Source organism: Geotrypetes seraphini, chromosome 12 (genome assembly GCF_902459505.1).
Source record: "Geotrypetes seraphini chromosome 12, aGeoSer1.1, whole genome shotgun sequence".
NCBI classification, from domain to species: domain Eukaryota; kingdom Metazoa; phylum Chordata; class Amphibia; order Gymnophiona; family Dermophiidae; genus Geotrypetes; species Geotrypetes seraphini.
This window is the reverse complement of record NC_047095.1, coordinates 55,676,578-55,704,556: the sequence shown is the minus strand read 5'-3', so window position 1 is coordinate 55,704,556 and position 27,979 is coordinate 55,676,578. Positions and strand designations below refer to the sequence as shown.

Sequence of the window (27,979 nt, the reverse complement as noted above, 5' to 3'; positions counted from 1 at the left end):
CAGCCTTACTGGGTCAGACCAATGGTCCATCAAGCCCAGTAGCCTGTTCTCACGGTGGCCAATCGCAAGAACTGACGGCAGCCATTCAGGGAGCGGCGCGGGACCAGGCAGGAGCGTGAAAATCTCGCGCCTGCCTTGTGCGCCGCTCAGCCGCTGCCACAAGACATAGAGGCATCCGTCCAGCGAAGGAGTGGTAGGAGAAACCGCTGAAATTTAAAAAAGGTACGGGGGAGGGTGTGTCTGCTTGACTGGACCAGCGGAATTAAAAAAAGGTACGGGGTGGGGGGGAGTAAGGGGTATATTTGCTCCATAAGATGCATCTTAATTTCCACCCACTTTTTTGGGGGAAAAAAGTGTATCTTATGGAGCGAAAAATACGGTAAATAAGGCTGATAAAAAGCCACATAAAATTTTCAGAGCCCCACCAAAAATTCTGAACTTTTGTGAGGCCCTAAACTATACCTTATTCAGCTTATAGGTAAATCCAGCACCCGTCCTCTGTGTGTGTGTTTGTGTTTAGGAGAAGCTCCTTCCAGCAACCCAAAGAATAAATTGGCTGGCAGTGGGGTTGCCTGGCTGTATAGCAACCAGCACGAAAGCTGACTGATTGACGACAGACATGGAGTGGCATTTTAGAAAGGAGGAATTGGACAAATGATCAGAGCCTGTTTTAGCAGGATTTATTTATTTATTTAGATTTCTATTCTGTCCTCCCAATAGCTCAGAACGGGTTACAAATTGACATTCACAGTGTAGGAGGAGGACATGAAGTTAAAGACGGGGTCCACAGAGGACAAAAGTATTAAAAAGGAAGAGGGGATACTGATGGAAGCATACAAGGAAACAATTTCCTAACTATATGTGGGTGAGAGGATGCAGATAGAAGCTTTCAAAGGGGTCAGTTTAGAAGGAGCCAATATCTTTGGTAAAAGGGAAGGTCGCTCTCCGAAAGGCCATTAGCGAGTCCAATGACCTGATCTGAGTATGTAGTTGGTTCCACAGGCGAGGATGTATGAGCGTTTGCTTGCTGTTTCTAGCCTGAGAGATCTTCCTGCGGGGATACAGAGTCGTCCCTCCGAGTCAGAGCGGAGGGAGCGATGGGGAAAGTATGGTTGTAGTTTGGCTGCTGTGTAGATTGGGGGTTTTGTGGTGGAATCTTTTATGTGCTATTACTAGGGCTTTGAAGGCACAACGTCTGTTGACTGGTAACCAGTGCGCATCACGCAGGGCTTGAGTAATGGGGTGACGGAAGTTGAGATTGTGTAGGAGGCGGATTCCGTTGAAGGGTGTTTCGGATCGTTCGAGGTGAGTCCGTTGAAGATAGCATTGCAGTAGTCCATCCTCGAGAACACGCAGGCATAGAGGAGCTGGACCAGATCTGATTTTGAAAGGTAAGGTTTGATTTTTCGGAGCTGGTGAAGGTGGTAGTAGTAAGACGTGGAGACCACTTGAGAGATGTGGGCTGAGAGGGATAGGTGGCCGTCTAGTATCACTCCGAGGTTGCGAACAATAATTTTACTGTATCAGTTTAAATTTTAATGTCTTTTTAAATAATAGGCTGTATTCTTATCATTATTATTTTGCATTTCACTGATTGTCCAGTTTTTCTCTTTTGTGGAAACCGCCTAGAATTATTTTGATTAAGGTGGTATAGAAAAATAAAGTTATGTTATGTTATGGTCTTTTGCTGTTAGGGAGGTGGATCCCAGAGCGCCAGGTGGAGGCGGCTAGGTCGATGGAGTGGAGATCTGGAATGGCTTTGTGTTCGTAAGAGATTCTTTGAGCTGATCCACGATTCACTATGATGTCCTCTCCCTCCTTTAGATTTAGATGTGGGTGCAGATTTGAATTTGAATTTGATTATGATCAAGTGGGCATTTTTGATGTTTACATTTAAGAACGCCAAGAATTGTTTTAATTTGGATGGTTATCGCCGCCCCTTTTTTTTTTTTTGATTTAATTTTGTGGGTGTATTTTAGAAAGGCGGGGCAGAGGGGAACACCAGTGTCCAAGTCAAGATATGTGGGATTCTCACACTTTGACAAGAGGCTCTGCAAATGTAAAGGCTTTTTATAAAATAGAAGAACGGCATATCCAAGACTCCCTGCTTCCAGGGAGCACTGAATGCAGGCAGCTGGACATAGGGGAAACAAATGTACTCCCCCACCCCATATAATCATAGGAGCAGCTTTCTAAATTCCCAGCACCCTCTGCAAAGGGCACTGATTCCCCCCCATAGGTGGTCTCCATCCAAAAGCAGGTCTCTCCATATCCCAGTCCTTGACAGCACAGTGAAACCCCTATCACCTGACCCCCCCCAACAATGCTATCACCACACCGACAGCCCCCCACATGTGGGCATCAGCCCAACACTTTGCAGCCTCACCCGCTGCCCCCCTCCTTGGGACTCAGTGCCCCCCAAATTGATGTTGGGCTGCAAGCCCTCTTCTCTTACCTCCTGACTCAGTCCTTGGCCTTACCAGGGTCTCATAGTGTCTTAAGAGGGCAGAAGCGATGCCCACTCCCACCTTGTGTCTGCGGGGTCTTAAAACTGGCCACTAAGACTTCTAGCGGTTATATCGCCATCAGAGATGAGGAAGGATTCTCAAGGCTGGCATCAGGAATGGAATGTGTGTGTTTGTTTAGAGGGGATGGGGGATTGCTGGCCTTAAGGCCTTACCAGACGTCCAGAGTTCCTGGACATGACGACTTTTCAAAACCCGGTACTTTGTCCAGGTTTTAAAAAACTTCCTCGAATTTGCGTCGGGCAGGAGGGTCTCCGTGCAGGCGCGGACGCCCTCCTGCCCAATGAGAGCATGCAGGGGGGGGCAGGGCTTGGATGGGGCCGGATTGGGGGCAGGACTGGGGCATAACAGGGCGGGGATGGGTGGAACTGGGGGCGGGTCTAGGGGGTCCAGATTTTACTAAAGGGAACCCCTTACATCTGCCCCTACAAAAGACATTTAATTATGCCTTAGAGCAGGTTTAAATTCCCATGTCCAGGTTTCTCCATGCAGCCATGGCTATGAAAAAGTGAACGTAGGTCTGTATCATTGTCCTACCCAGACCAGGCCCTTTTTCCACCCATCACACACCCCATTGCAGCCTAGACAAAGCGAGCTTCCCCACCTCTGCATGGGCCCATTCTCTAATGGCATTTGGAAGCGAATAATAAATTATATGTCAAAAATAATTGGTAGATCATTGTGCTGTTCTCCTTCTTTCTTTATTTTGGATTTGCCAGAAGCTCTTGGCCATTTACCTAAAGGAAATAGGGTGTTGTGTAGGAAAATGAGTCTCTTGGCTAGAAAATGTATATTACAATATTGGACGATCCCTGATCCTCTGAGGTTTTGGCATTGGCGGAACCAATTACATCAGTTGGCCATTTGGGAAGCTAGAGATGCAGGAATGGTAAGAAAACGAAAGATGTTATTTATACAAATCTGGGATTCATATTTGCAAGATTTACATCCTAAGGGCCGTAGTGCCATTTTAAGTTGGATCTCTTAATTGGGGTTTATATTTAGTTAAATGAAGAGAGTATCATTGGGTAGAAGGTACTATTGGGTGGGGAGGGGTGGGTGTGAAGAGGGACGGTGTGGGTTCAAACACATATAGATAAAATGGGGGTTTATTGAAATTGGAATTAGTCTTTTATTATGTATATTATATTATAAAATTGATGCATTATTGATGGGCTTTGATGTTGTATTTATTGTATTTGATGATGTTTGCATCAGTAAAACTGTTTGAATCTAAACCTCTGAGCCTCTCCTGACCTTTAAAGGTTGCCATTTCGATATGGGAATGCTTCTAACGCAAGTTGCCTTTGTGTCGGACACATTATGTGGAAAAGTGTGAGAAAAGTAAACTGGTCCTATATCTCTCTTGTATACGAATGTGTATAGCATACATAGCGCAAACAAATTCTGAATTTGTTTTTTTTTTTTATAGCTGTGTTGATTATTCACCATTTTGTCTGTTTTCTTCTGTTTTTCCCACTCATAGGGCTCCCGGGCCTAAGCCACCAGTCGAGCATGGCTGCGTTTTTATTTCCATTATCCAATGCTTTCTTGGCAATGCAAATGTTACGAAAGAAAGGCAAGATTTTGACTCCTCTTTCTTTTTTTTTTTCTTCTTCTCTTTATTAAGGAGAAATGTTTCGCTCCTGGGTTATACAATGTTGCCACGGGAGATTTTATATGTTGTGTTCCACAGAAGGGGATCGGCCTGCAGATGGAGAAAAGGAGGGACGAGGAATCTATGAAATCGGTACAGTTGGCCTACGCATCGTACCGGGAGATGTGGAAAAAACAACAGATTCTGGTAAGCTCTTAGGGATTTATAGTGCGATGAAAACACTTGGACAAGATTTGCAAGGTGTACTAGCAGCCTGTTTTAGGAAAAGAGTTTTAACTTCATGCAAACACAGTTTGTATTTGAGGATGGAAATGCCGCCCCTGACACATTGGGGTCCTTTTATCAAGCCACGCTAGCGGGATTAGCGCGTCGGACATTTCATCACCCGCTAACCCCCCCGCGGCCGGCTAAAAAACTAACGTCTGCTCAATGCAGGCGTTAGCGGCTAGCAGGGCACGCACGGTATTACGCACGTTAAAACCCCTACTGCAGCTTGATAAAAGGACCCATTGTGTACATCACTAATGGAGTGAAAAAAACCAACAACCTGATTTGACTCTTACATGTTGGAATGTTCTGCTTCATTTACTAACAGGGGTGTCAAAAGTCCCTCCTTGAGGGCCGCAATCCAGTCGGGTTTTCAGGATTTCCCCAATGAATGTGCATGAGATCTATTTGCGCGCACTGCTTTCATTGTATGCTAATAGATCTCATGCATATTCATGGGGGAAATTTTTGTAAGATTAAGATATGTAATTTCCTGAATCTGTTTAGTCTTTTTGAATTGTGAATCGCTTGGAAGGTATTGCGGTATACAAATAAATATGTCATGTTATGTTATAGCTGGTGAGTCTTCTCCCCCCCCCCCCTCCGCCCCACCCAAACAGCTACCAAAGCCAATGAGACTTTCCCCTCTCACCACAGATCCCTTTGGACCTATGGGTCAGGACCTAGCTACTACCAGCCTTCTGGTACTGACTTGGTTGGTTTCTGGGAAATTAAAGCCTGTTGGTACAAGATCCTTTATCCAAAATCCTCGGGACCAGGCACATTTTGATTTTTGGGATTTTTCAGATTTTGAAATGGTAAATGTTAAGTCAGAAAAAGACAGACCAGAAGACCATAAAATTGCTACCGGACTTTTTTTTTTTTTTTAATTTCAAAATAAGGCAAACATTAAACACTTCAAACACAAACATGTTCCAAACTATGGGACTGGAACAGTACCTTCAAACATAAATGAAATGTCAAAATTTCGGTTTTCGGAGCTTTTCGGTTTTCGGAATTTCAGCTAAAGGATCTTGTACCTGCACCAGCCTGGCTCCCCAACTTCCTGCAGGGCTACTAGGATGACACTTTCTGAAAAGGAATGAAGTGAATATTGTAACAGTGCATGTGCTCTGTGTAACAGAATATTATTGCAACGTGAAAAATCTTTCTTTTGTGAACCAGAAAGAGAAGATGGGTCCAGGAAAATATGAGTTCAAGGATTTCCTGGAGCTGCAGAAGACGAGACCTTCTAGCATTCGAGGGCTGTGTAGTGCTGGAGAAGAGAGGTTTAGAGAACCTTATCAGGTGTGTGATCTGACCAAGGGCAGTTGTTCACATTGCACTTATGTTAGTGGTGTGAATGTATTTTTGGTTTTTTTTTTTGGTTGCCTTTTATCGCCTTTTGAATGGTTAAGATACAGATTCAGAGCAGAAAGGAAATGCAATATTCAAAAGAGAAGTTCAAGGAGAGAGGAACAGGGTAACTGGAAAGGAGAGGGAAAGTGTCCATTTACAGGGGGGACAGGCAGGCCTTCAGGGGTGGGGTGGAGGCCTTCAGGGGGGACGGTACAGCCTGATTTACAACCTACAGATTCAGAAGAACTTATCGATGATTTTTCAACAGCACTAGCCCCTTCATTCTGTAATCTTGCGTGCACGTTTTCGTGCAAGGTTGGAGTGAAGGAGTAGCCTAATGGTATATGCAGTGTGACTGTAATCTTGAGGAACCGGGTTCAGTGCCCACTGCAGCCCCTTGTGACCCTGGGCAAGCCACTTAACCCTCCATTGCCCAAGGTACAGGACTTAGATTGTGAGTCCATTAGGGGCAGAAAAATGTACCTGCATATAGTATATATAGGCAGTCCCCGAGTTACACATGCCCGACTTAAGTACGACTCATACTTAAGAACGCGGTTGCGGCTTCTTTTGACTTCACTGAGCAGTATTTCCAGTGGCAGAGACTCCTACACTTTTCCTGCAGCAGATTCAGGAATAATGCCTGGCCACATTAAGCACAGTGTGTGGTTGTGCAAGCTGTATCTTAGAGGGAACACGGACAATTGGCCCTTTTGTCCGCTGGGAGCAGAGGGAAGCAGCAAGAATCTTAAAATCTACAGGTTCTGAGTTACATACAAATCCGGCTTAAGAACAGCTTTAAAAACGTAACTCGCTCTTAACCCGGGGACTGCCTGTATAGAAATAATCAAGCCATTGTGACATCACTGATGAGGTTAGCTCGTAGACATTGGCGGAATGAGGCATTATGACATCACAATCTCAGTTCTAGAATGTTGCTACTCTTTGGGCTTCTGCCAGGCACTTGTGACCTAGGTAAGCCACTGTTGGAAACAGGATGGTGGGCTTGAGGGACCTTCGGTCTGACCCAGTATGGCAACTCTTCTCATGTGTGAGTCAAGTACAGCCGGTCCCCGAGTTACAGACGCCCGACTTAAGTATGATTTGTACTTAAGAACTTAGTCGCAGCTTCATTGGATTTCACTGAGCAGCATTTCCAGATTCAGGAGCGATGCCCGGCCACATGAAGGACAGTATTGCAATTCACTCGCAATGGAATAACCACTACACACTAAGGGCTCCTTTTACAAAGGTGTGTGAGGGCCTTAACGCACGGAAAAGCATGCGCATTGACCGCTACCGCCTCCTCTTGAGCAGGCGGTCATTTTTCGTGTAGCGCACACTATTTCGGTGCGTGCGCTAAAAAACGCTAGCGCACCTTTTGTAAAAGGAGCCCTAAATTACTGTTCCATTGAGAAAAATACCATGAAAGCCACCCCAGAATGTCCTTTAAACTATCTTCTTTATTTTTATCTATTCACTAGGTGGAGGAATAGCCTGAGTTAGAGCATCTCCATCAAAGGCTGTTAGTATTCCACTTTTTAGTTGCTCTTATTTGTAATCATTGGCTTCCAACCACCAGCCACCAGCCTCCCTTTTTTATGTTTAAATGTGTTTATTCAATTTCAACGTGCAGAAAACAACAACCACCATAGTAAAAAGAATGCAGAATACAGACATATTTGCACAATATCCAAATCGCCCCTCCCAACCCCCCACCCCCCAACAAAAACCCAAACAGAAAATCCCTGGAGAGAAGAAAGTGCAGAATAAATAAATTATGAGTTCAAAAATCTATTCCGGGCCACCGAGGTAAGGGTCATCCAGAATCGCTCCCAAATCACAGTAAATCTGCGCCCCAGTCCCGATTCGAGATCAATGAAATGTCTACATTCCAAGGAGGCCTGGATGATCATCAATGATTTCCATGGACTGTAAGTCGGGGCATCGCTAGCCAGCCACTTTATTAGTATAGCCTTTTTACCAAGTAATATAGCTCTAGCCAAGAAGGCTGAAAGGCCTTTAGGTTTTGGAGAGACGACATCATAGAAACCAAAAAGCGCTCCTGGGGTCGGAGACCACCGCCGACCCCAAAACCTCCCTTTTTTTTTAAAAAAAAAAAAGCTATTTATATTTATTTTTTCTTTATTCTTTTTTTATCAACTTATCAACTTAATATTTTAATGATATTATCTTTTATCTTCTTCAAACTCCCAACAATTTCTAAAACAATAAATATTTACTTCTTTTAAATTGAATTAATATCAATAACATATCAGGTTATTCCCTCCCTTCATTCCTCTTTCTTGGAACTCCTCTAATCCCAATTCCGCCAGATCCACCCAAAAACTGAAACTTTCCTTTCCCTCTCTAAAAGGCGGCATTTCCCATGTAGGAAAACTAGGTTCTTCCCTCCCCTTCAGAATCGCTGAGCTCTGGAACAACCTCACCTCCCCTCCCCTCTTAGGAATCTGAGCTCCCTCCAACTCTTCCGTAAACATCTGAAAACCTGGCTATTCTCAAAAATGTAACTCCTCCTCCCTCTCTGGTTAATCTAGTCCTAAATTTTCTCTTCATTTTTCCTCTTCCCTATATTGGAGTTCCTTTCTACCCTAACTCTTGTTAACCGTGTCGAGCTTTACGAATGTAGAGATAATGCGGTATACAAACCTAAGGTTTAGATTAGATTAGATTAGATCTTTTTCTTCGGGGTGCCAGTATTAACGGTCTCTTTTATCAGCGATATTTCTTTTCTTCAAGTCTCGTGAGATTACTTATGAGAAACACTTGCTAAAAATAAGCACATTTCTAAATCTTAGACGCTATCAATATTTGATAACCTTAGTACTTTTCTAGTGTGTCCCAGTTTTAGGTCGCAGTCACTTCAGCCGCTTCTAATCATAGATCACCAGACACAATGCATCGGCCGCATCAATAGATGCCCAATAAATACACATGAAGAACAATAACATATAGTATATGCAAATGACAGTGTGCGGCTGAAGCAATAGTGACATGTAGAGGCCAACTATGTAATTGCATGAAAATCTGAAATGATCTCATTCCCTTCCACAGCTTAGCTGTGGTACAGAAGGGATAGCTTGTGTTCCTTTTGGCACAATTTAATGGACACATTTGTCAGAAGCCCTGTAATGTATGGGCATGCAATTACACAGAGTAATAGGGGACACTGCAGTAAACCACTTTGCGAAATGCCTTAAGCTTTGTGATGGGGGAAATAACCTATTATTTTATGGCTGTATCATACTGATGAAGTTTATTATGCTATACAAAGTTAACATAGCTCATTTAATACAGCAATTGCAATATTTTTACACAAGTTATATAGGTACAAGAGTCTCTGCTCCAAAGAGTTTATGGTCTCCTGTGGACCAAAAGTTCCCCCAGCATGCACTATGTAATATTTCAAAAGAATAACTGGAGCATTGTAGCTATCAAACAATTTACTTTTTGAATTTTTAGAAGTCCACAAATTGCTTTCTAATTTCATTCAAGCTGCTGTTTGCGACATATACACATTTATGTGTTTATGACTTGCCCCATCACTACAGTTCAAGGCAAGGTCCAATAAACATTCATATCAGACATAACATATTCGAGGTACTTACATAAAATAATATTAAATAACATGAGACACAATTATCACATTGAATCGTAAGTTGCTCCCTCCTATACTTGTCACTGAAAGCCTGTTGATATTTATAACTAAGATGAACTACACTCCTCCCTCCGCATTCGCGGTGGTTAGGGGCAGAGCCGGCCCGCGAATATTGAAAATTTGAGAATAACTTTTGGGCCGACTCTGACCCACCCCTGCCTCCCTCCTGCATCTCCTGGTGGTCTAGCGGTGACGCGGGGCGAGAGCGATCTTCATACACTCCTGCCCCATGCAGAGCCATCATCGAAAATGGCTGCCTGAGTTCCTGTTGTAGACTCGTGAGACCATGGAAACTCGCAGCAGCCATTTTTGATGACGGCTCTGCAAGGGGCAGAAGTGTAGGGATATCGCTTCTGCCCCGCATCACCGCTAGACCACCAGGTAAGGTCGAGTCACATGGGGGGGGGGGGGGCGGGGAGGTCCTGGAACAAAAAAACGCAAATAGTTGAAACTGTGGGTGCCGAAACCGCAAATAAAGAGGGAGGAGTGAATCAGACCTGGGATATGTGAATAGGTGACCCCCTCCCCTTTTTATCAAGCCGCATTAGGGTTCTTTTATCACTGGCCGCTGTGGTACAAGCTCTAATGCTCATAGGAATTCTATGAGTGTATGAGCTTTTACCGCAGCAGTCGATGATAAAAAAAATACTAACGCGGCTTGATAAAGTGGGGGTTGGGATGGTTAGTGTCTATAGAATGACCACAGAGTACTCTGGACATTGTTTTTCTCAATTAATTTATATTATACATTTGTAGTTCTGCATTCCAGGCCCTGGAACATACGGTAATCCTTACATGATACTGGAGGAGAAAGCAATGCAGTCTGGAAGCTCTCGAGGAATCATGGACTCCAAAACCAAGAAATGTCAATTATTTACAAAGGCAAGTAAAATACCCTCCCCAGTGGCTTAGCTAGGATTGTATGAGCTGCGGGTGGAAAAATAAAGACAGGCCCCTTTAACACCATCTCTTCCAAGGTAGTGGGAACTGGTGGTGGGTGGGACGACCCCTTCAGCACTCCAGTAACCAAACCCTGCAAAATACATGCTCCAGACATATATAGAAAACCTGTCATAAAGCAGCATTAATCTCTAAAACTCAAATAGCAACAATCCTACCTTTAAAAGGCAGCACCCTAGGACGGGGGTAGGGAACTCCGGTCCTCGAGAGCCGTATTCCAGTTGGGTTTTCAGGATTTCTCCAATGAATATGCATTGAAAGTAGTGCATGCAAATAGATCTGATGCATATTCATTGGGGAAATCCTGAAAACCCGACTGGAATACGGCTCTCGAGGACTGGAGTTTCCTACCCCTGCCCTAGGAAAACAGAACAAGTCAGACTGCTGCATAACTTTACACAGAAACTAAATGCTAGCAGAATAACTCACTTCTCTCTGAATTCAAGAAAACGTGGGACAAGCATGTAGGACAGTGGTTCCCAAACCTGTCCTGGGGGACCCCCCAGCCAGTCAGGTTTTCAAGATATTCCTAATGAATATGCATGAGAGAGATTTGCATATAATGGAAGTGACAGATATGCAAATCTCTCTCATGCATATTCATTAGGGATTTCTTGAAAACCTGACTGGCTGGGGGTCCCCCAGGACAGGTTTGGGAACCACTGATGTAGGATATCTTAGAGCAGGGGTGTCAAAGTCCCTCCTTGAGGGCCGTATCCAGTCGGGTTTTCAGGATTTCCCCAATGAATATGCATGAGATCTATTAGCATACAATGAAAGCAGTGCATGCAAATAGATCTCATGCATATTCATTGGGGAAATCCTGAAAATCCGACTGGATTGCGGCCCTCGAGGAAGGACTTTGACACCCCTGTCTTAGAGAATGGAGGAGATAGTGGATGGGCCATTTGCGGCCTCTTTTGCAAAGCCGCACTAGCAGTTGCGATGCGCTAATGGCCCCGAAGCCCATAGAGGTTTGAAGGGCTTCGGGGCTGTTGTCGAGCGGCAGTCACTAACGCGGCTTTGTAAAAGAGGCCGTTGGTCTTTATCAGCCATCATGTTTCTGTCACCGTCACAAATGCAAAATAAGCAACCACAAATGATTTAGGAACTCCAAGAAATCGGAATGCAAAACAGCACATTTGTATATTTAAAGTGCTTTTGTTTGATTCGTTTATGTTTAAATTCACTGTATTGCACTGTTAATAATTGAAACTAATAAAGATTTACAAAAAAAAAAAAAAAAAAAAACAGTACTGGAGAAACAGAAATATAATTCCTTCTGTACAGGTTCATCCCCAACCTATCTGTCTCACCAATTCGAATTCTCAGGCACAACTAATACATGCAGTACCTTCTTGTTCGCTTTTCCATCCCTAAAGGGCTGCACCTACAAGAGATACCTCGATAGAACACTATCATTCCAAGCAGGCAAATGGAACAAATGTTTAACCAACTTCATCTCAAACGCACTTTGGTACCAAACGTTTAGGAAGTCAATCAAAACTTATCTCTTTGACAAATTTCTCTGACCCCACTTCAGCCTTGATTTACACTTCTCCTTCCGTATTCGCGGGGGATGCGGGCAGAACATATCCATGAATACCAAAAAACCGCGAATAACTTTTTGCATGTTATTCGCAGTTTTTCGGTAAAATAGACCTGAAAAAGATAATAAACCATGAATAATCCAACCTGCGATTCGCTCCGTACAACGCCAGGAGCAGCGATTTTCCTCCATGAACCACCGGGAACAGCGATTTTCCAAGGTGAAATGCCAGGTTAAGTGATGAAAATTAGGGGGCGGAGTCAGCAGCCGAAAAATCATGAATAAGCGAATCTGCAGATATGGAAACCGCGGATACGGAGGGAGAAGTGTACTTCCAAAATACTTCCAGATAAACTTGACTAACCTTAACATGCCAATGTAACTTCGAATGTTCTCTGTAATGTCGCTGTCTGTATACAGTCGCTTCCCCTGTAAACCGCTTTGAACTGTTTGTGGTATGGCGGTATATAAAAATAAAGTTATCAAGGTCGCACATTTCAAAAGCTGACATATTGCCATGACATATTCCAGTCACAATTGAAAATAAAATATGTTGTGGGCATTTTACTTTTATTAATTCACCTGGGCCCAGTCTCTCCTCTCAACTCTTAAAAACTTTTTTATTTAATGACGCTTTTAATGAATAACTTTTCTGCTTTTTATTTTACATCCCTTAACAGCCAGGCTTTTATGAATAATGAATAATTTTCCTTTTTTTTAATTTTACATCCCTACTTTATGTTTTTTTCCCAATATATGTTTTTTTCACCAATTGAAAATATGTAACTTTTCCCCCCTTTCCTCCCTTTTTCATGTTTGTTTTTAATGTATTATTTAATTTAATTAATTAACAAATACGTGTTTTTTGGTTTTTACTTTTATAATGTTTTACTAATATGACTGAATGTTCTTTTATAATCTGTTTTTAAGTGTACATCGCTTAGAATGTTTTAAATAGGCGATCCATCAAAAATAAAGTGAACTTGAACTTGAACTTGTTATCTTCATCTCGGTTCTTTTCCAGGATCTTCTTTTCATTCTTTCTTTCTCCTGTCTTCGTTTCTACATTTCTCTCTGGCATCGATTGTTCTTCTTCATCACTCTTTTCCTATTTCTATCTTCTGTACATTTCAACTCAGCTGCTCATATTCCTCCTCCTCCCTCTCTAGTCTTTGTTTTCCCTCTTTTCACATCTCTCCTACTCATGAGCTTCTCTGGACCCTCATTTATCTTCCTCCAGATCTCAGCTGTTATTGTCATTCAACCTCTCCTAGCATCCAGCCCCCTTTTTTCTCTTACCTACTACCCAGTTTATTCACTCTCTTCTCAGATCTGTTCCTTTCCAGTGCCTTTCAACCCTTTTCCACCTCCTCCAGACTCCTTACCCTTTCCATCCCTTCTTTCTTACCCTCTTTCTTCATTTAGATCCATTCTCACCACTTTGCTCCTTTTTTCCTTCCATTGTAACCCCTTTCATCTGGTCTTCTCCCTCCCTACCAGCACTCTGAGCTCCTCTGCCTTCTCCCACCATCTCCAGTATCTGCATCAGTCCTTAGTCTCCTCCTCCCAGTCTGAACATCAGACCCATTTCCAAGTTCTCCCCTGCCTCTGTCATCTCCCTGCCATCTGCCCTTTCTCTGAGGCCCAGCATCTTCTGAGAACTCCTCTTCCATACTCAATGCTTTGTATCTGCCTCTGTGCCCATCCTCAGCTCCTCTGTTAGCTCCAAACCCCCTTCTTCAAGCCCCAGCGTCAGAACTTTTTACCAGCCCTGTATGAGTACCCTTTTGCCATCCTCAACAATGGCTCAACTCCCAGATCCCTCCTGGCATTTCTTTCCCCTATATCAGCCTTCAGCCCTCTTCCCCCTTAAATAAGCTGCAGAGCTCTGGGAGTTCACGTCTTTGTTCCTATTGCTCTGCCTGGCCTGTCCGGATTTCCCTGCACATGTCCTCCTTTTCGAGGACATGTCCGGGGGTCCGTGATGGCCTTTCAAAACCTGGCACTTTGTCCAAGTTTCAGGTTTATTTAAAAATTTGATATACCGCCTTATCAAAATTCAAAGCGGTTTTACATAATATAAAAACAAAGTATAAAAAGAGCGTACGATAAAAACAAATTACAAATAATGCTACAATCAAACGCACTGACAAACATTGACTTACCGATACAGGATGGAAAAGGGCAGAAATACAATTTGTATAAAGAAAAAGAGGGGGAGAAGGACAAAAACAAAAGGAAGGGGAACAATTAAATAGTCTAGTATTTTGTAAAATAGGCTAAAATGATAAAAAAAAAATGGCAAGGAACAGATTTCCATTACCGTCCTTAGAAGCTTAAAAGCTTCCCTCAAAATCATGTTGGGAAGGGGTATCCGCGCATGCGCAGCCCCAACACGGTGACATCACGTGCATGTGCGCATGATGTCATTGTATGACATCCGCGCATATGCAGATGCTGTCTGGGGGCAGGGCTGGGGAGTGGAACGGGGCATGACACAGGTGGAACGGGGTGGGCTGAGGGCGTGGCCATGGGTCTGGATTTTCCTTTGGGGGAAAATCTGGTAACCCTAGCCTGTCCTCTGTCAGCTCTGGTCAACAGCACTGTGCAGGGGTTGAAGTTGGAGCGCAACTACTTCCTGCGTCATACAGGAAGTACTTGCTGTTTGATTTCAACAGTTTCCTGGTGCTGACCACCTTGGCTAATAGAGGACAGGCAAAGCGCTGGGGATGAAGAAGCAAACTCCTGCCACTTTGCAGCTGATTGAAAAAAAAACAAAACAAAACCCCAAGAACATTTCCATAGGAACCTCTACCAAAGTGTGGTCCTGGACATTTTGCTGGGCTCGATCGGTAGTAGCTCCTCCCCTTTTGTTCTTCTGAAGCTATGTGACTGTACTGCTCTCTTCTCTTATCACTTCTTTTGTGGTTCTAGGGCTCCAGTTTGGGACCAGGCACCTACAGTTTAAAGAATCTACTGGACGAGTACTTGAGCCGTGTTGTCAGCAAACGAGGTCCTTATGAAACTTTCACAGAAGACAGGTCCAAGCCTATTTCGCATGGCTATTTTGCTGCACCAGTATGTAGACTTGCTCTGTTTATATTGAAATTCATTTAATGGCCTCTTCTCTTCCTGTTTTCGTCTATACTCCTTTATGATTGCAGCAGTTTGTAGTGCTTATAAGGACCCTTTATTGGCAACGGTATAGCAAATAGGGTTACCCTAAAAAAGGAGGACATGTGGCCATGCCCCCTCCTACCCCTAACCCCACCCCCATATAAACCTCGTCTCCTCTCCTTCCTTGAGCTCAGGGCCACATCTGGATGGCCACCAAGTGCACGTGGATGCGGTGCAATGATGTCACGCGCATGTAACGTCAGAGAGAAAGCCAACGTGGCACAAGCAGCAGGCTGGAGAAGCTGCTCGTGCTGCCAAAGATTTAAAGAGGTATTGGGGGGGAAAGGGAGGGCGCGAGTGTGGCATGGGGGCATGGAAGGAGCGGAGAGGTGGAGAAGAAGGGGGGGGGCGCCGCTGCTCTGGACACCTCCTCCCATCGTTGTCATTCACCTGAAGTAACAATTCTGCGTAAAGGGAATGAGAAAATAAACGCCAAAATTCAGCACAGTTGCTTTTACATTGGGATCAATTCCCGATTTAGTAGGTTAACATTTCAAGTGCACTAACCTTTGGTGTGATGGTTTTTCCGCACTAAAACTCTTACTGCGTTGGAAAAACCAAAAGCAAAGCGCCATTCTAAAGGATAGTGTAGCAGTGTAGCTTATTCATTTGGCTTCTCTGCAGGTTTGAAAAGTATGAAAATAAGTCTGATAATATTTCTAACCATTAGTTGCCACTGTGAATGGATTAAAAAGTTTTCACCATAGGTGGCCACTGTTCCGCTAACTTTACTCCTACTTGGCAGTGCACAGAGCAACCAGTGGCAGGCTACACGGTTCCATCACCAGGTGCCACCATACCTAGGAACCATTAAGAAAGCTATACGGTTCAGTCACTAGGTTTCACAGTAGATTTTGCAGCAAAGAAATGAAATACAGATCAGAATCCCTAAGAGTCAGGCAAATAGGGATGGGAGGTGGGGCAGCAGTGAGGGGGTGTGTGCTAGGGAAAACATACAAAGCATGCCTTGTGAAATCATTTCTAATCCCTCTACGACTTCTTTGTAGAGTAAAGATGAGGGGAGAAGTCGTTTGAGAGGAGCAATTCCCTAATTGCTATGTTTCAGTATATCAGTGTTTCAGTTCTACATAGAGAATGACACGGTGGATGTTACCCGCGGCTAACTGCGAGTAGTGGAGGGGGGAAAGGTGCTCACCGCAGGTATGGGGACAAGGCCATCCACTGCCCCGTGGAGTGGTGAATGGCCTTGTCCCTGCATTTAAGGGAAGGAGCGCACGTGACCCCCTTCCTCCTTACCCATCCAAATCTATCTATCTCCCTCCCTCCCCCTTACCTTCACAGCGCGTTTAAGGTTTTGGTCTTGTTGAAAGCTGCTGGAGCATTCGTGCAGTCGCGTGTGTGTGGGCGGAAGCTTCTCCTCTGATGCAACTTCTGGTAAATATCGTACCTCCACCAGCTGCCTCCTGCCTCCTCCAATGTCGCGGCCGCGGTGCAGGGCAGGAGCGATCTCTTCAGCCGTCAGCCACCACCGCGCTGGTTCCTCAATGCTTATGTAAGTTCTTGCGGGACTCATGAGTCCCGCGAGAACTGAAGCAGGCACTGAGGAAGCAGCTTGGTGGCGGTTGGACGCTGAAAAGATCGCTCCTGCCCTGCACTGCGGCCGCAACGAAGCAGGAGGCAAGTGAGGGAGCGGCATTATTTTAAAAGGTACGGGGGTGGGGGAAGTCTACTAATGGGGCAGCTTATCTACGATGTCGTTAGATAGGCCGCCCCATATAAGGAAGCCGCTCCCACTGTTTGGATTGCAAAACCCATATATAGGCCGCGGCCTATATATGGGGAAATAACGGTAATCCAAATGAACAATAGTAAGTGCAAAAATGCCCAAGCAGAAAGTGCTCAGTCTAGATATCACAAGTATCCAAACACATGAACACAGAAACTAAAGATGGCAAAATTGGAAAAATAATACGAGGAAAAAAGACCTCAAAGCCGAAGCTTCAGTGCCTATATGTTGAAGCAACACTGTTTGGGCACCTGTTCATATCATGGGTCAAAAAAAAAAACTTCGTAAATACGCAAATGTCACTACAAACACACTATTTATTTTATATTTATTTTTTGTTTTTTATATATAATTTGCACTTTAACAGCAGCTATGTATAGAAAAAAAATGCACTTTTGAAAAATAATGAGCTTATTCTGTAAGACCTACTCTTCTTTTCATATTCATTCTTTTAGGTTAAACCCATTTCTTTAGGCAGGTTTTAAATCCCTCCCTAATGTTTTTCCCTTTCTATGTGCTTTACTTGAAAAATTGTAGTTCTACCTTTTTTTTTCCCTCACCCTCAAGTATGTCTAGGTGTGTATCTGTCATTTAAAGGTCCTAAATATGTATTTTATATGGTAAATCGCTTAGAAATTTGTTTATATAAGCGTTTTTATCAAATTTTAAATAAAACCTGAAACTTGTCTTCAACCCAACGGAGGCCGTAACCGTTTCACTTTCTGAGGCTTCATCAGGGGCGTGCTTTCGATATTTGCTGCAAACATAAGAACATAAGAATTGCCGCTGCAGGGTCAGACTCAGTGGTCCATCGTGCCCAGCAATCCACTCCCACGGCTGCCCTTAGGTCAAAGACCAGTGCTTTAAATGAGTCCAGCCTCACCTGCATACGTTCCAGTTTAGCAGGAACTTGTCCAACTTTGTCTTGAATCCCTGAAGGGTTTTTCTCCTATAACAGACTCCGGAAGAGCGTTCCAGCTCTCCACCACTCTCTGGGTGAAGAAGAACTTCCTTACGTTTGTACGGAATCTATCCCCTTTTAACTTTAGAGAGTGCCCTCTCGTTCTCCCTACCCTGGAGAGGGTGAACATCTTGTCTTTATCTACTAAGTCTATTCCCTTCAGTATCTTGAATGTTTCGATCATGTCCCCTTAGCGCACCAGAGATATTTTTACCAAAAACCTAACTTATTGATTATTGGTTAAACTGCTAAAATAACCCAACCTAATCTAATCTAATCTAATCTAAATCTTGGGTTTATATACCGCATCATCTCCGCAGATGGAGCTCGACACGGTTTACATGGTTAGGGAAGGAACGGAACTCCAGTGGAATTATATAAGTATGAGAGAAGAGAGGTTGGTGTGAGAGTGCCAGGAGCGGGACGGGGTTACGTTCTGGAGAGGAGCCAGGTCTTCAGATGCTTACGGAATGGTAGAAGGGGGCTCAAATTGCGGAGAGGGGAAGGGAGACTGTTCCAGAGCTGAGTGATTCTGAAAGGGAGGGAAGAGCCAAGTTTACCAACAAGGGAGATGCCTTTTAAGGAGGGGTAGGATAGTTTTAATTTTTGAGTGGATCTAGTGGAGGTTGGATTTGAGGAATTCCAGGATAGAGGGATAAAAGGAGGAAGGATACCGTGGAGGATCTTGAAGGTTAGGCAGGCACATTTAAAGTAGACCCTGGGAATAACGGGAAGCCAGTGGAGTTTGGATAGGAGCGGTGTGACAAGGTCAAATTTACTTTTTGAGAAGATAAGTTTGGCCGCGGTGTTCTGGATTAGTTGGAGTCTGTGGAGGCTTTTCTTTGTTAAGCTTAGGTAAATGGAATTGCAATAATCCAATCTGGAGAGGATAATGGATTGTACGAGGACGGCAAAGTGTTTTTGGTGGAAGCAAGATCTCACTTTCCTCAGCATGTGAAGGCTGCAAAAGCATTTTTTATCAGGGAGTTGAGGTGGTCGTTGAAGGATAATGATGAATCTATGGTGATGCCCAGAACTTTGCTAGAGAATTCCAGCTGTAGAGAGGAGCCTGTGGGCAGTGGGATGGAAGTGGGTAATTGATCAAGTTTAGGGCCGAGCCAAAGTAGTTTAGTTTTGGACTCGTTCAATTTCATTTGTACAGTGTGAGCCCAGGATTGAAGTTTGGTTATGCAAGAAGAAATGTTAGCTGCGAGATTGGTGAGGTTCGCGTCGATCTCGATGAGGACCAGGATATCGTCGGCGTAAGTGTAGAGTGTTTCTAGGGGGGATAGGTGGAGAAGATTCAGGGAGGACATATAAATGTTGAAGAGGATGGGAGAAAGGGGGGAGCCTTGTGGGACTCCACAAGTCGGTTTCCATGGGGAGGAAGAGGAACCATGTTTGGTGACGGTGTAAGAGCGAGAACGTAAGAAGTTCGAGAACCAATCAAGGACTGTAGAACTAATGCCTATCTCGGAGAGTAGGAAGATTAGAATGTCATGGTGGACAACGTCAAAGGCAGCAGAGAGGTCGAATTGAAGGAGAACGGCAAATTTTTTGTGAGAGTGAAATTGTTGGATCTTCGAGATTAGGGAGGCCAGGAGGGTTTCGGTACTGAAGTTGGGTCTGAAGCCGTATTGATAGGGTAGGAGGACAGAGAATCTTTCCAGGTAGGCTGAGAGTTGGGAGGAGACGATGGACTCTAGCAATTTGGTTAGGAGCGGAATGTTTGCTATTGGGCGATAATTGGATGGGGAGGAGGGGTCTAGGTCAGCTTTCTTCAGTAGAGGGGTCAGTGCAATGCGTCCCATTTCAGGGGAGAAGAGGCCCGATGATAGGGCAGAATTTATGAGTATGGTGAGAGAAGAGATGGCCTGTGTGGGTATTTTCTCAAATAGATAGGATGGGAATGGATCCAAGGTGCAGTTACAGGATTTCAGTTTCAGGCAGAGTTTGAGGACCTGCGAATCGGATACTTGCTCAAAGGTAGTCCAGGATCTGTTGACTCATACTAAGATCCTCTTTAATAAATAACTCCACTGAACGTTAACATAAAAGTGAAATATTGTGCTCCGTTAAATAAACATCCAGCCGCTGGCAGGGATGTTCAGTTGTACATCATAGCGCACCCTGCCTGCCATCCTCAGCGTTTCTCCAAACAAAAAAGTCAGTTTACTTATCTTGCTGTCTCAACCCACTAACGATATCCAGTGTCACAAGGGCAGCAAAACTTTTGTCTTCAGAACAGGGGCCTGTCAGCAGTTGAAATCCATTCAATGTGCTATGATGTACAGCTGTAATCAAACTAACTGGACCTTGTTGATATAAGCTTTACTCAGCAATCGTTCATCTACAACCATACATCAAACTTGTTCCCTTTTTTGAAATGGGTCATAAAAGATTGCCAACTCGATCCTCAGATGCACCACTCCACGTTCAATTCAGTTTCATAACATTAAGCTTAATGTGCATTGTCTTCACCGGATCCTATTATAATTACATCTGTTACTTTATTTTTAACTTTATAAATATTTAATTCAAATTTATCTTTCAGTTTGTGGTCTCTCTTTGTTTAGGGACTTCACCTTTGCCAACATGTTTCGCTGGAAAGAGCCTTTTCAAGGCCAGGTCCCTATGAGAAGACAATGATATATTAAAAACAAAATCATGTAACTAAAACAGCTTTATCCATTAAACTTAGCTGGTTATAGTTACCTAAACAGTTATACGCCTTCCATCTAGACCACTCTTCTCAATGAATCAAGATGGCGGCGGTTTGGTTTACTCCCCTTTTATGTTGCCTCACAATACGAAACAGCTGAGTGGGACGCATTGGATACGTAATGACGTCCTCACTCAAAAGTCGCACGGAGGTACTAATTCTCTCTATAACATTTAAATTTTCCTATACTGAACGAAAGACCCTATGCTTAACGAATTTTGTCCATCCCACAACCTCATTTATTAGTTGTTTTTGTGTTAGTTGTTCTAATTGGTTAGATCAGCGAGCCCCATTCTAATTCTTCATTTAAACCATAGGGCTACTGTATCCAATTGGTAGATCCACCTTTGCTCTCTAAAATTAAGAATTTCTTCTTTCCCTGCCTTGTATATTATCAAATCATATTAGTGATATTAGATGGCGGATTATTGATAATATACAAGGCAGGGAAGGGGGGAATATAGAAGAAATAATTAATTTTAGAGAGAAAAGGTAGATCTACCAATTGGATACGGTAGCCCCCTATGGTTTAAATGAAGAATTAGAATGGGGCTCCCTGATATACCCAATTAGAACAATCATATCTCCCCTCAGCTGTCATTAAAGCAGTTACCAAAACCGAGTTTTAAAAAGGTTTGGACAATTCCTGGAGGAAAAGTCCATAGACCATTATCAAGGTAGACCTGGGGAAAGGCACTGCTTATCCCTGGGGTTGGTAGCATGGAGTCTTGCTACTCTTTGGGATTCTGCCAGGTACTTATGACCTGGACTGGTCTCTGTTAGAAGCAGGATAGTAGGTTAGATGGATCTTTGGTCTGGCCCAGTACGGCAATTCTTATATTCTCATGGCTATTCCAGGACCTTTAGAGTTAAGCTTGGTGAAAATGAGATCTCTGGCATTTGCAGGGGCCAGTACAGATGTTTGGAATTGGCTGCCAGATGAATTAAGGCCAGTACGAGAGTACTAGAAATTCCAAAGTGTTGTAAAACCCTGATGTTTGATCCTGACTTGTTGAACTGATGTGATTTGGGGTTTAAAATGCTGTAGGAAAAATGTTTTTACTTTTGGTAGAGGGAGAGATGTGGGAGTTATGAAATGTTAAATGAGTTTTTATTCTGCACTTTAATGTATTTTCATTGATGAAGTTTCGGGGGGGATGTTCTTTTTTTTTTTTTATATATCTTTATTCATTTTTAAGCCATACATAAGTGCAACATATTCTATAATCATATTACACTATAAAAGCACTTAAAATCAATCAAATTGTAATCCATGACAAAAAAAATATATCACCCCCCATACTCATATTCAAATATTGCACTCAAATTAAAGAATTAAAAAATATTTTCCAACCCTCCCTCCTACCCATCCACCCTGGACGTGCATGACCAAAGGGCAAAATCAACAGTCCCTCTTTGCAAAATTTTGGCAATGGCTTGCAAATCTTCAGAAACTTTTTGTAATGTCCCTGTTGTATGTTCCTTTTTGATTATGCTAATCTGTAATCCGCTTTGTATGACCTTTCGATCGTGAAGACAGAATAGAAGATCTTGATTTAAATATGCCATTTCCTAGGCCTTTCTATTGTATTAAACTGAAGCTAAAATGTTTCATAACCTGTCATCTTCAGAAACGCTTGAGTGATTGTGGTCCGTATGAGTTCAAAAATTTTATGGACGAAATGAAAAGCAAGGAGAAAAGCATCCATGGGAAGTTTGCAAAGGCCACTCGAGATCAGCAATTTCGATCTGAGGTAATGTATGTTTCTAACAGCTGACACAAGGTTGTGCCCTATGCATTCCTTTCCTTTCTCCTTTTGGAGCAGTAAAAATGTCTACCATTTCCTATGACAAAAAAAATCCAAATAAAAAAGTGTATATGTTTTCCTAAAAATGATAGAGTTGTCTGAAAGAGAATGCTTGGTTTGCACCTGGTTTGAATGAAAGCATTTCAGTCTATGTTCTTTGCAGTACTTCAGAAAGACATGTGTCTAGTTGTAAGTTTTCAAGTGTTATTTAAAATTTGATATACCGCTTTCAAGTTTATTTAAAATTTCATATACCTTTCAGTCAGCCTTCTAGGCGGTGTACACTGTCTTAAAAACCTATATGAGATAACATTAGGTTATTAAAACAATTTTAATAGTTATTAAAAACAATTTAAAAACAAACAGAAACAAAAAGGGAAACAGGGTAGAACTGCAATTATCAAGTAAAAAGAAAGAACATATAGGGAAAAACAAAAGGAGGGGTGTTAAAAAGTAGAATAAAACTATGTAGCCCTGAAAAGGACATTTAGATCTCGAAAGCATCAAGAAAAAAAAATGTTTTTAATTTCGTCTTAAAATGGTGAAGAGTTGATTCTTCCTGTCAGTGGGCCGGAATATTATTCCAAAGAGATGGAGCGCTGACAGAGAAAATGGTAGACCTCATTGTATTGATAAACTTCAAAAACGGGATAGATAAAAGATTTATAGAAGATGATCTTAAAGTCTTAGAAGAACTAAAGCAAATAAGATTATTAATAAATTCGGGTTGACTATTTTGTCTAGTTTTAAAGGTTAGTTAAAAGAATTTTGTCTAAGCAGTGTACAGTATTGAGACTATTCAAATCCAGGGGAAGACATTAGATAACAAGACACTAGGTAGGGATCAGAACATTGAAGTCGATGCATCCGGAGGAGGGGGGGCCTGAGGCTCTGATTGGCCCAGGTTGTTTAAGGCCAACCTTATGGTTGTATTTCTCCCCCTACTGGGGTGGGGGGGGGGGGTGTTTCAGTTGACTTTCTAGCAGTCTCCGACACTGCCATGCCAGGGTTATAAACAGTGCTGTCACTGTACTGGCACCCCTGGACCAGTTGCTGATTTTTGTCGCCAGAAGCCGACGTCGCTCTTAGAATATGGCTCGGCAGTTATTAAGAATCCACCGGAGTGCTCATTTCAACATTGAAGAGCCCATTTGCATGTCAGTGTCGGGGACTGCTAGTAACCTCGCTAAAGACAGAGAGAAGCCGTTTTGATAATCCGACGCTAAAATGCGTGCAGGCTAAACCGTCGGAAAACAGCTTAGTGACGGCGTTAAAAGTTTTGAGAATCTGGGCCTGAATGAAAAAGTGCAAGCAGCATCTGGTATGGGAAAGCCTAGCAGAGCATCACACAGGTGTCTTAAGTAGCCAGGCGGGTAGGTTAGTGAACCATAGAGAGGAGGAGCCAGACCCATAAGGCACTCTAACCACAACGTCTATGGTGTTAAGTATTAGCCCACCCAAAACCCCCACTCTACTGCCAAATAGGTGCCAGCTTCTTTGCAAAACAGAAGGCCCCATGTCAGGAATTCACATAGGGGCTGATTGTATAAATAGCACCTAAATCAGCTGGCACCAAAAAAGAAATGGCACCAACTGCATGTCAATCACACTTAGGCATCGTTTACAGAATCCTGGCTAGCGGTGCCTATGTAAAACTTTAGGCACCTGAAATGTAGGCCAGGGTTTTAAACCCTCCATTGTCCCAGGTCCAAAATAAGGACCTGTATAATAATGTGTAAACCGCTTTGATTGTAACTACAGAAAGGCGGTTTATTAAATTTCCCCTTTTCCCATATATTCTGTAAATTTGGAAACGCTGACTATTCGGTAGGCTGTATTTTTACCCTATACTTCTGATCTGAGTACTGTTTTGGTTCCTGCAATTAGCCATTGCGGTTTTGCATTTTTGGTTGTCGTTCGTGCACAATTGACGATTTTGACCCTTCTGCACGGTGGCATTTTTCCTGACAATGATTATAGGAACATATAATGAATGCAGTTGTTGCACTGTTTCAAGCTCCCATTCTGAAGTCTTTTTATCCATCTACTTTTTAGTGTTGGGTATGATTTTTTTTTAAAATTCTTTATTTAAACACTGCGCCCTAGCATACAACAAAATGGCATATAACCAGAAAAGTAGTAAAACAGTGTACATTAAATGCAGAACCCCTCCCCCCAAGGGTATGATATTTTAAGGTGAAGTTAAAGACTTTTTTCTTCCTTGATGCTTTTGTAACTTAAACTGTCCTTTTAAGGACGACTTAGATTCAAGAAAGGTTTTACCTTCTGTTCCCCTCCCTTTGTCATTCTTTCCCTTCTTTGTTCTCTTTCTCTCTATCAAGTGTAGTTCTAACCCTTCTTCCCTTTTGTGCCCGTTCGTCAATGTCTTTAAAAATTGTCATTTCCCCTGGTCTGTTTCTGTTTAAATTGTATTTTATTTGGCACATTGTTTTGGCGTTTTTGTACACCGCCTAGAAGGCTTGATTGGGCGGTATAAGAAATGTTAAATAAACTTGAAACTAATTGATGGGACCACTCGGCACTGTTTGTGTTTAGGCAGAAAACATATATTTTCAGGATTTTTAGCTGTCAGTTCCTCTTTTAAAGTAGGTTGCCTCCTCTTTGCCTAAACAAAGGGGTAAGAATCTGGGAAAAGCCCCCCAAATTCCCCTCCTTTCATTTTTCTGTTGGTCTCGCAGCAAAAGGTGACAAAGGGGAAGGGTTTATCTCCCCCCAATTGCTCTCCTTCCAGCTGATCACCATCAGGAGCAGAAAAGAAAACCTTTCTGCCCCTCCCAGATTCTTCTCTCTTCTTGCCTCCTTCAGAGGAAGGAAAGAGACTACTATAATGCAGGCATGCAAGAAGGTATGTGGAAGCTCTCCATTCTGGGTCATCACTCAAAGAAATGACCTATAAAGGAGGAATTTATTTTTTAGCTTTCAACTTTGTACAGAACTGGCTCAAACACTTGACTGGAAACTAATGTTTTTTTTGTTAACTGTGCAGTAAACTATAGTATTTTTTTTTCTAGGGCCCAGGACCAGCTGCACACAACATAACAAGCTTTTTTCCCGATAAGACACAGAACTTCATGCCCTTCTGCTCATCCGCTAAGCGCAGCCTGTCCTTTCCAAGTAATGTGAGTCAAGCATATGTATAGCAATGAACTCTACAACTTAATCTGGCCTTTCATCAAGTCTGGCGATCCCTCCGGTCCGCAGCCCCCATCTGAATTGGCTTTATTTTCAGTCTGGAAAGCATAGATCTGGCTCTTCCAAGTTTTGGTGCACATAAGAACATAAGCAATGCCTCTGCTGGGTCAGACCAGAGGTCCATCATGCCCAGCAGTCCGCTCATGCGGTGGCCCATCAGGTCCGGGACCTGTGTAGTAATCCTCTATCCATACCCTTCTATCCCCTTTTCCTTCAGGAAATTGTCTAATCCCTTCTTGAACCCAAATACCGTACTCTGTCCTATCACGCCCTCTGGGAGCGCATTCCAGGTGTCCACCACCCTTTGGGTGAAGAAGAACTTCCTAGCACTGGTTCTGAATAAACTGGTTCTGTCCCCTCTTAATTTTTCTGAATGGCCTCTCGTTCTTGAAAGTTTGAAGAATCTGTCCCTCTCCACTTTCTCCATGCCCTTCATGATCTTGTAAGTCTCTATCATGTCCCCTCTAAGTCTCCGCTTCTCCAGGGAAAAGAGCCCCAGTTTCTCCAATCTTTCAGCGTACGACAGGTTTTCCATACCTTTTATCAAACGTGTCGCTCTCTTCTGAACCCTCTCGAATATCGCCATATCCTTCTTAAGGTACGGCGACCAATATTGGACGCAGTATTCCAGGTGCGGGTGCACCATCGCCCAATACAACGGCAGGATAACTTCTTTCGTTCTGGTTGTAATGCCTTTCTTGATAATACTTAGCATTCTATTCGCCGCCTTAGCGGCCGCTGCGCACTATACCGACGGCTTCATTGTCTTGTCCACTATTACCCCCAAGTCCCTTTGTTGGGTACTCTCACCCAATAACAGCCCTCCCATCATATAGTTGTACTTCGGGTTTCTGTTTCCTACATGCAAGACTTTAACATTTCTCTACATTGAACTTCGTCTGCCATCTCGTCGCCCACTCTCCTAGTTTATTCAGGTCCCTTTGTAGATCTTCGCAGTCCTCTTTAGTCCTAGCCCCACTAAATAGTTTGGTGTCGTCTGCGAATTTTATTACTTCGCACTTCGTCCCTGTTTCTAGATCATTTATAAATACATTGAATAGCAGCGGTCCGAGTATCGACCCCTGTGGAACACCACTTGTGACCCTCCTCCAGTCCGAGTAGTGGCCCTTCATTCCTACCCTTTGCTTCCTACCTGCCAACCAATCTTGATCCATCTGTGTACGTCTCCTTCCACCTTATGATTCTTCAGTTTCTGAAGTAGGCGTCTGGGGATATTGCTTACATGAATCCTATTTTTTCCCAATTTTGAAAATTTTGTAGCTAAAAGTAAGGTACTCCCCCGAGATTCGCGGGTCGCGAATCCCAAAAAACCTCAAATACGGTTTTTCATGGGGGAGCCTTAAGAGGGCAGTGGGAGAGGCAGCAGGAGAGCAGCCGAAGCGCCACAAGTGCAGGAAATCACTCGCAGTACGCTCCAACCGCCTCTTCCTGCACTAAGTCGGGCCTTATCCAATCAGGAGCTGCGTGTCAAAGCAGCCCGACTTAGTGGCTTATTAAATCTATTAGGAGGGAGAAAGAAGGAAAAAAAAAACAACCCATATTCAAACTCACTATAGGAAATATCATTGCTGAAGCAGAAAGCACGCCTAATCTACGTCTATAGGAAGTCTCCGACTAAGAAAGCTGAAACTGCATTAAAATGAAGCAAAAACTACACTTAGACCAGCTTTTCCTTCGCCTACATTTTCCACGCTGTTTAGGCGCACTCTGTCGCCTACCTAGCGTCTATGTGGTGCCTACCCTTAACCATGCCCGTGTTACGCCCATGTCTACAAACTTGGACGCGACTATTCCCTAAATATGCATCTATCTCGCGTCTGTGTTCTGTGGACGCCTAACTCCATCCAAGTCCCAATTACCGCTTGTTAAGACCCTTAAATCACTCATTATCCACTTAAATTGGACGCCTAAAGTTAGGCGCAGTTTACAGAATCGGGGCCTTAGCGCCCTAGAGTGCATTGCAGGAATGATCCACAAACATCATTTTGTACATCCTGTAACTAATAAAAGGATTTTGCTAGGTTATATTTTTAATTTAGTGATTCAAACATGCAAAACATAATTGCCCAGTGCCAGAATAATCAAATTCAAGAAACCTGGGACTCCTTTCTACCACCTATACTGCCTTTTCAGCAACCCCCGTTTCAACCAGCGTAGGGACCAGACGCCTGGTTGGGGAATCAAACCTAGATATGCCACATGGTGGTACATGGAATGAGGCTGGTGCCACTGAGAGCAATGGAAGAACTTGATATAGGGAGGAGAGTAAGGGCCATGGGGGCCATACTTTGTTTTGAATGTTTCTTATTCCCTTCACGTTTGTCTCTATGGCATGATCAGGTCCCGTAAATTGTGGCCCTTGACTGCCCCCAA

The 27,979-nt window shown here is 43.3% G+C and overlaps 1 protein-coding gene across 3 annotated transcripts in view; it reads left to right on the top strand.

Annotated features, from left to right (window-relative positions):
• LEXM (lymphocyte expansion molecule) overlaps nucleotides 1-27,979 on the top strand; it is a 48,490-nt gene that overhangs the window by 12,982 nt on the left and 7,529 nt on the right. For 2 of the 3 annotated variants that reach the window (XM_033915372.1, XM_033915371.1), the window contains 7 exons: nucleotides 4,012-4,104; nucleotides 4,222-4,329; nucleotides 5,596-5,718; nucleotides 10,205-10,330; nucleotides 14,892-15,035; nucleotides 22,196-22,318; nucleotides 25,405-25,512. In XM_033915372.1, the coding sequence (XP_033771263.1) occupies nucleotides 4,069-4,104; nucleotides 4,222-4,329; nucleotides 5,596-5,718; nucleotides 10,205-10,330; nucleotides 14,892-15,035; nucleotides 22,196-22,318; nucleotides 25,405-25,512 (768 nt within the window). In that variant the 5' untranslated portion in view covers nucleotides 4,012-4,068. Of the gene's footprint in view, nucleotides 1-4,011; nucleotides 4,105-4,155; nucleotides 4,330-5,595; nucleotides 5,719-10,204; nucleotides 10,331-14,891; nucleotides 15,036-22,195; nucleotides 22,319-25,404; nucleotides 25,513-27,979 lie in introns of all 3 variants that reach the window. The other variant, XM_033915370.1, reaches the window with a different exon arrangement.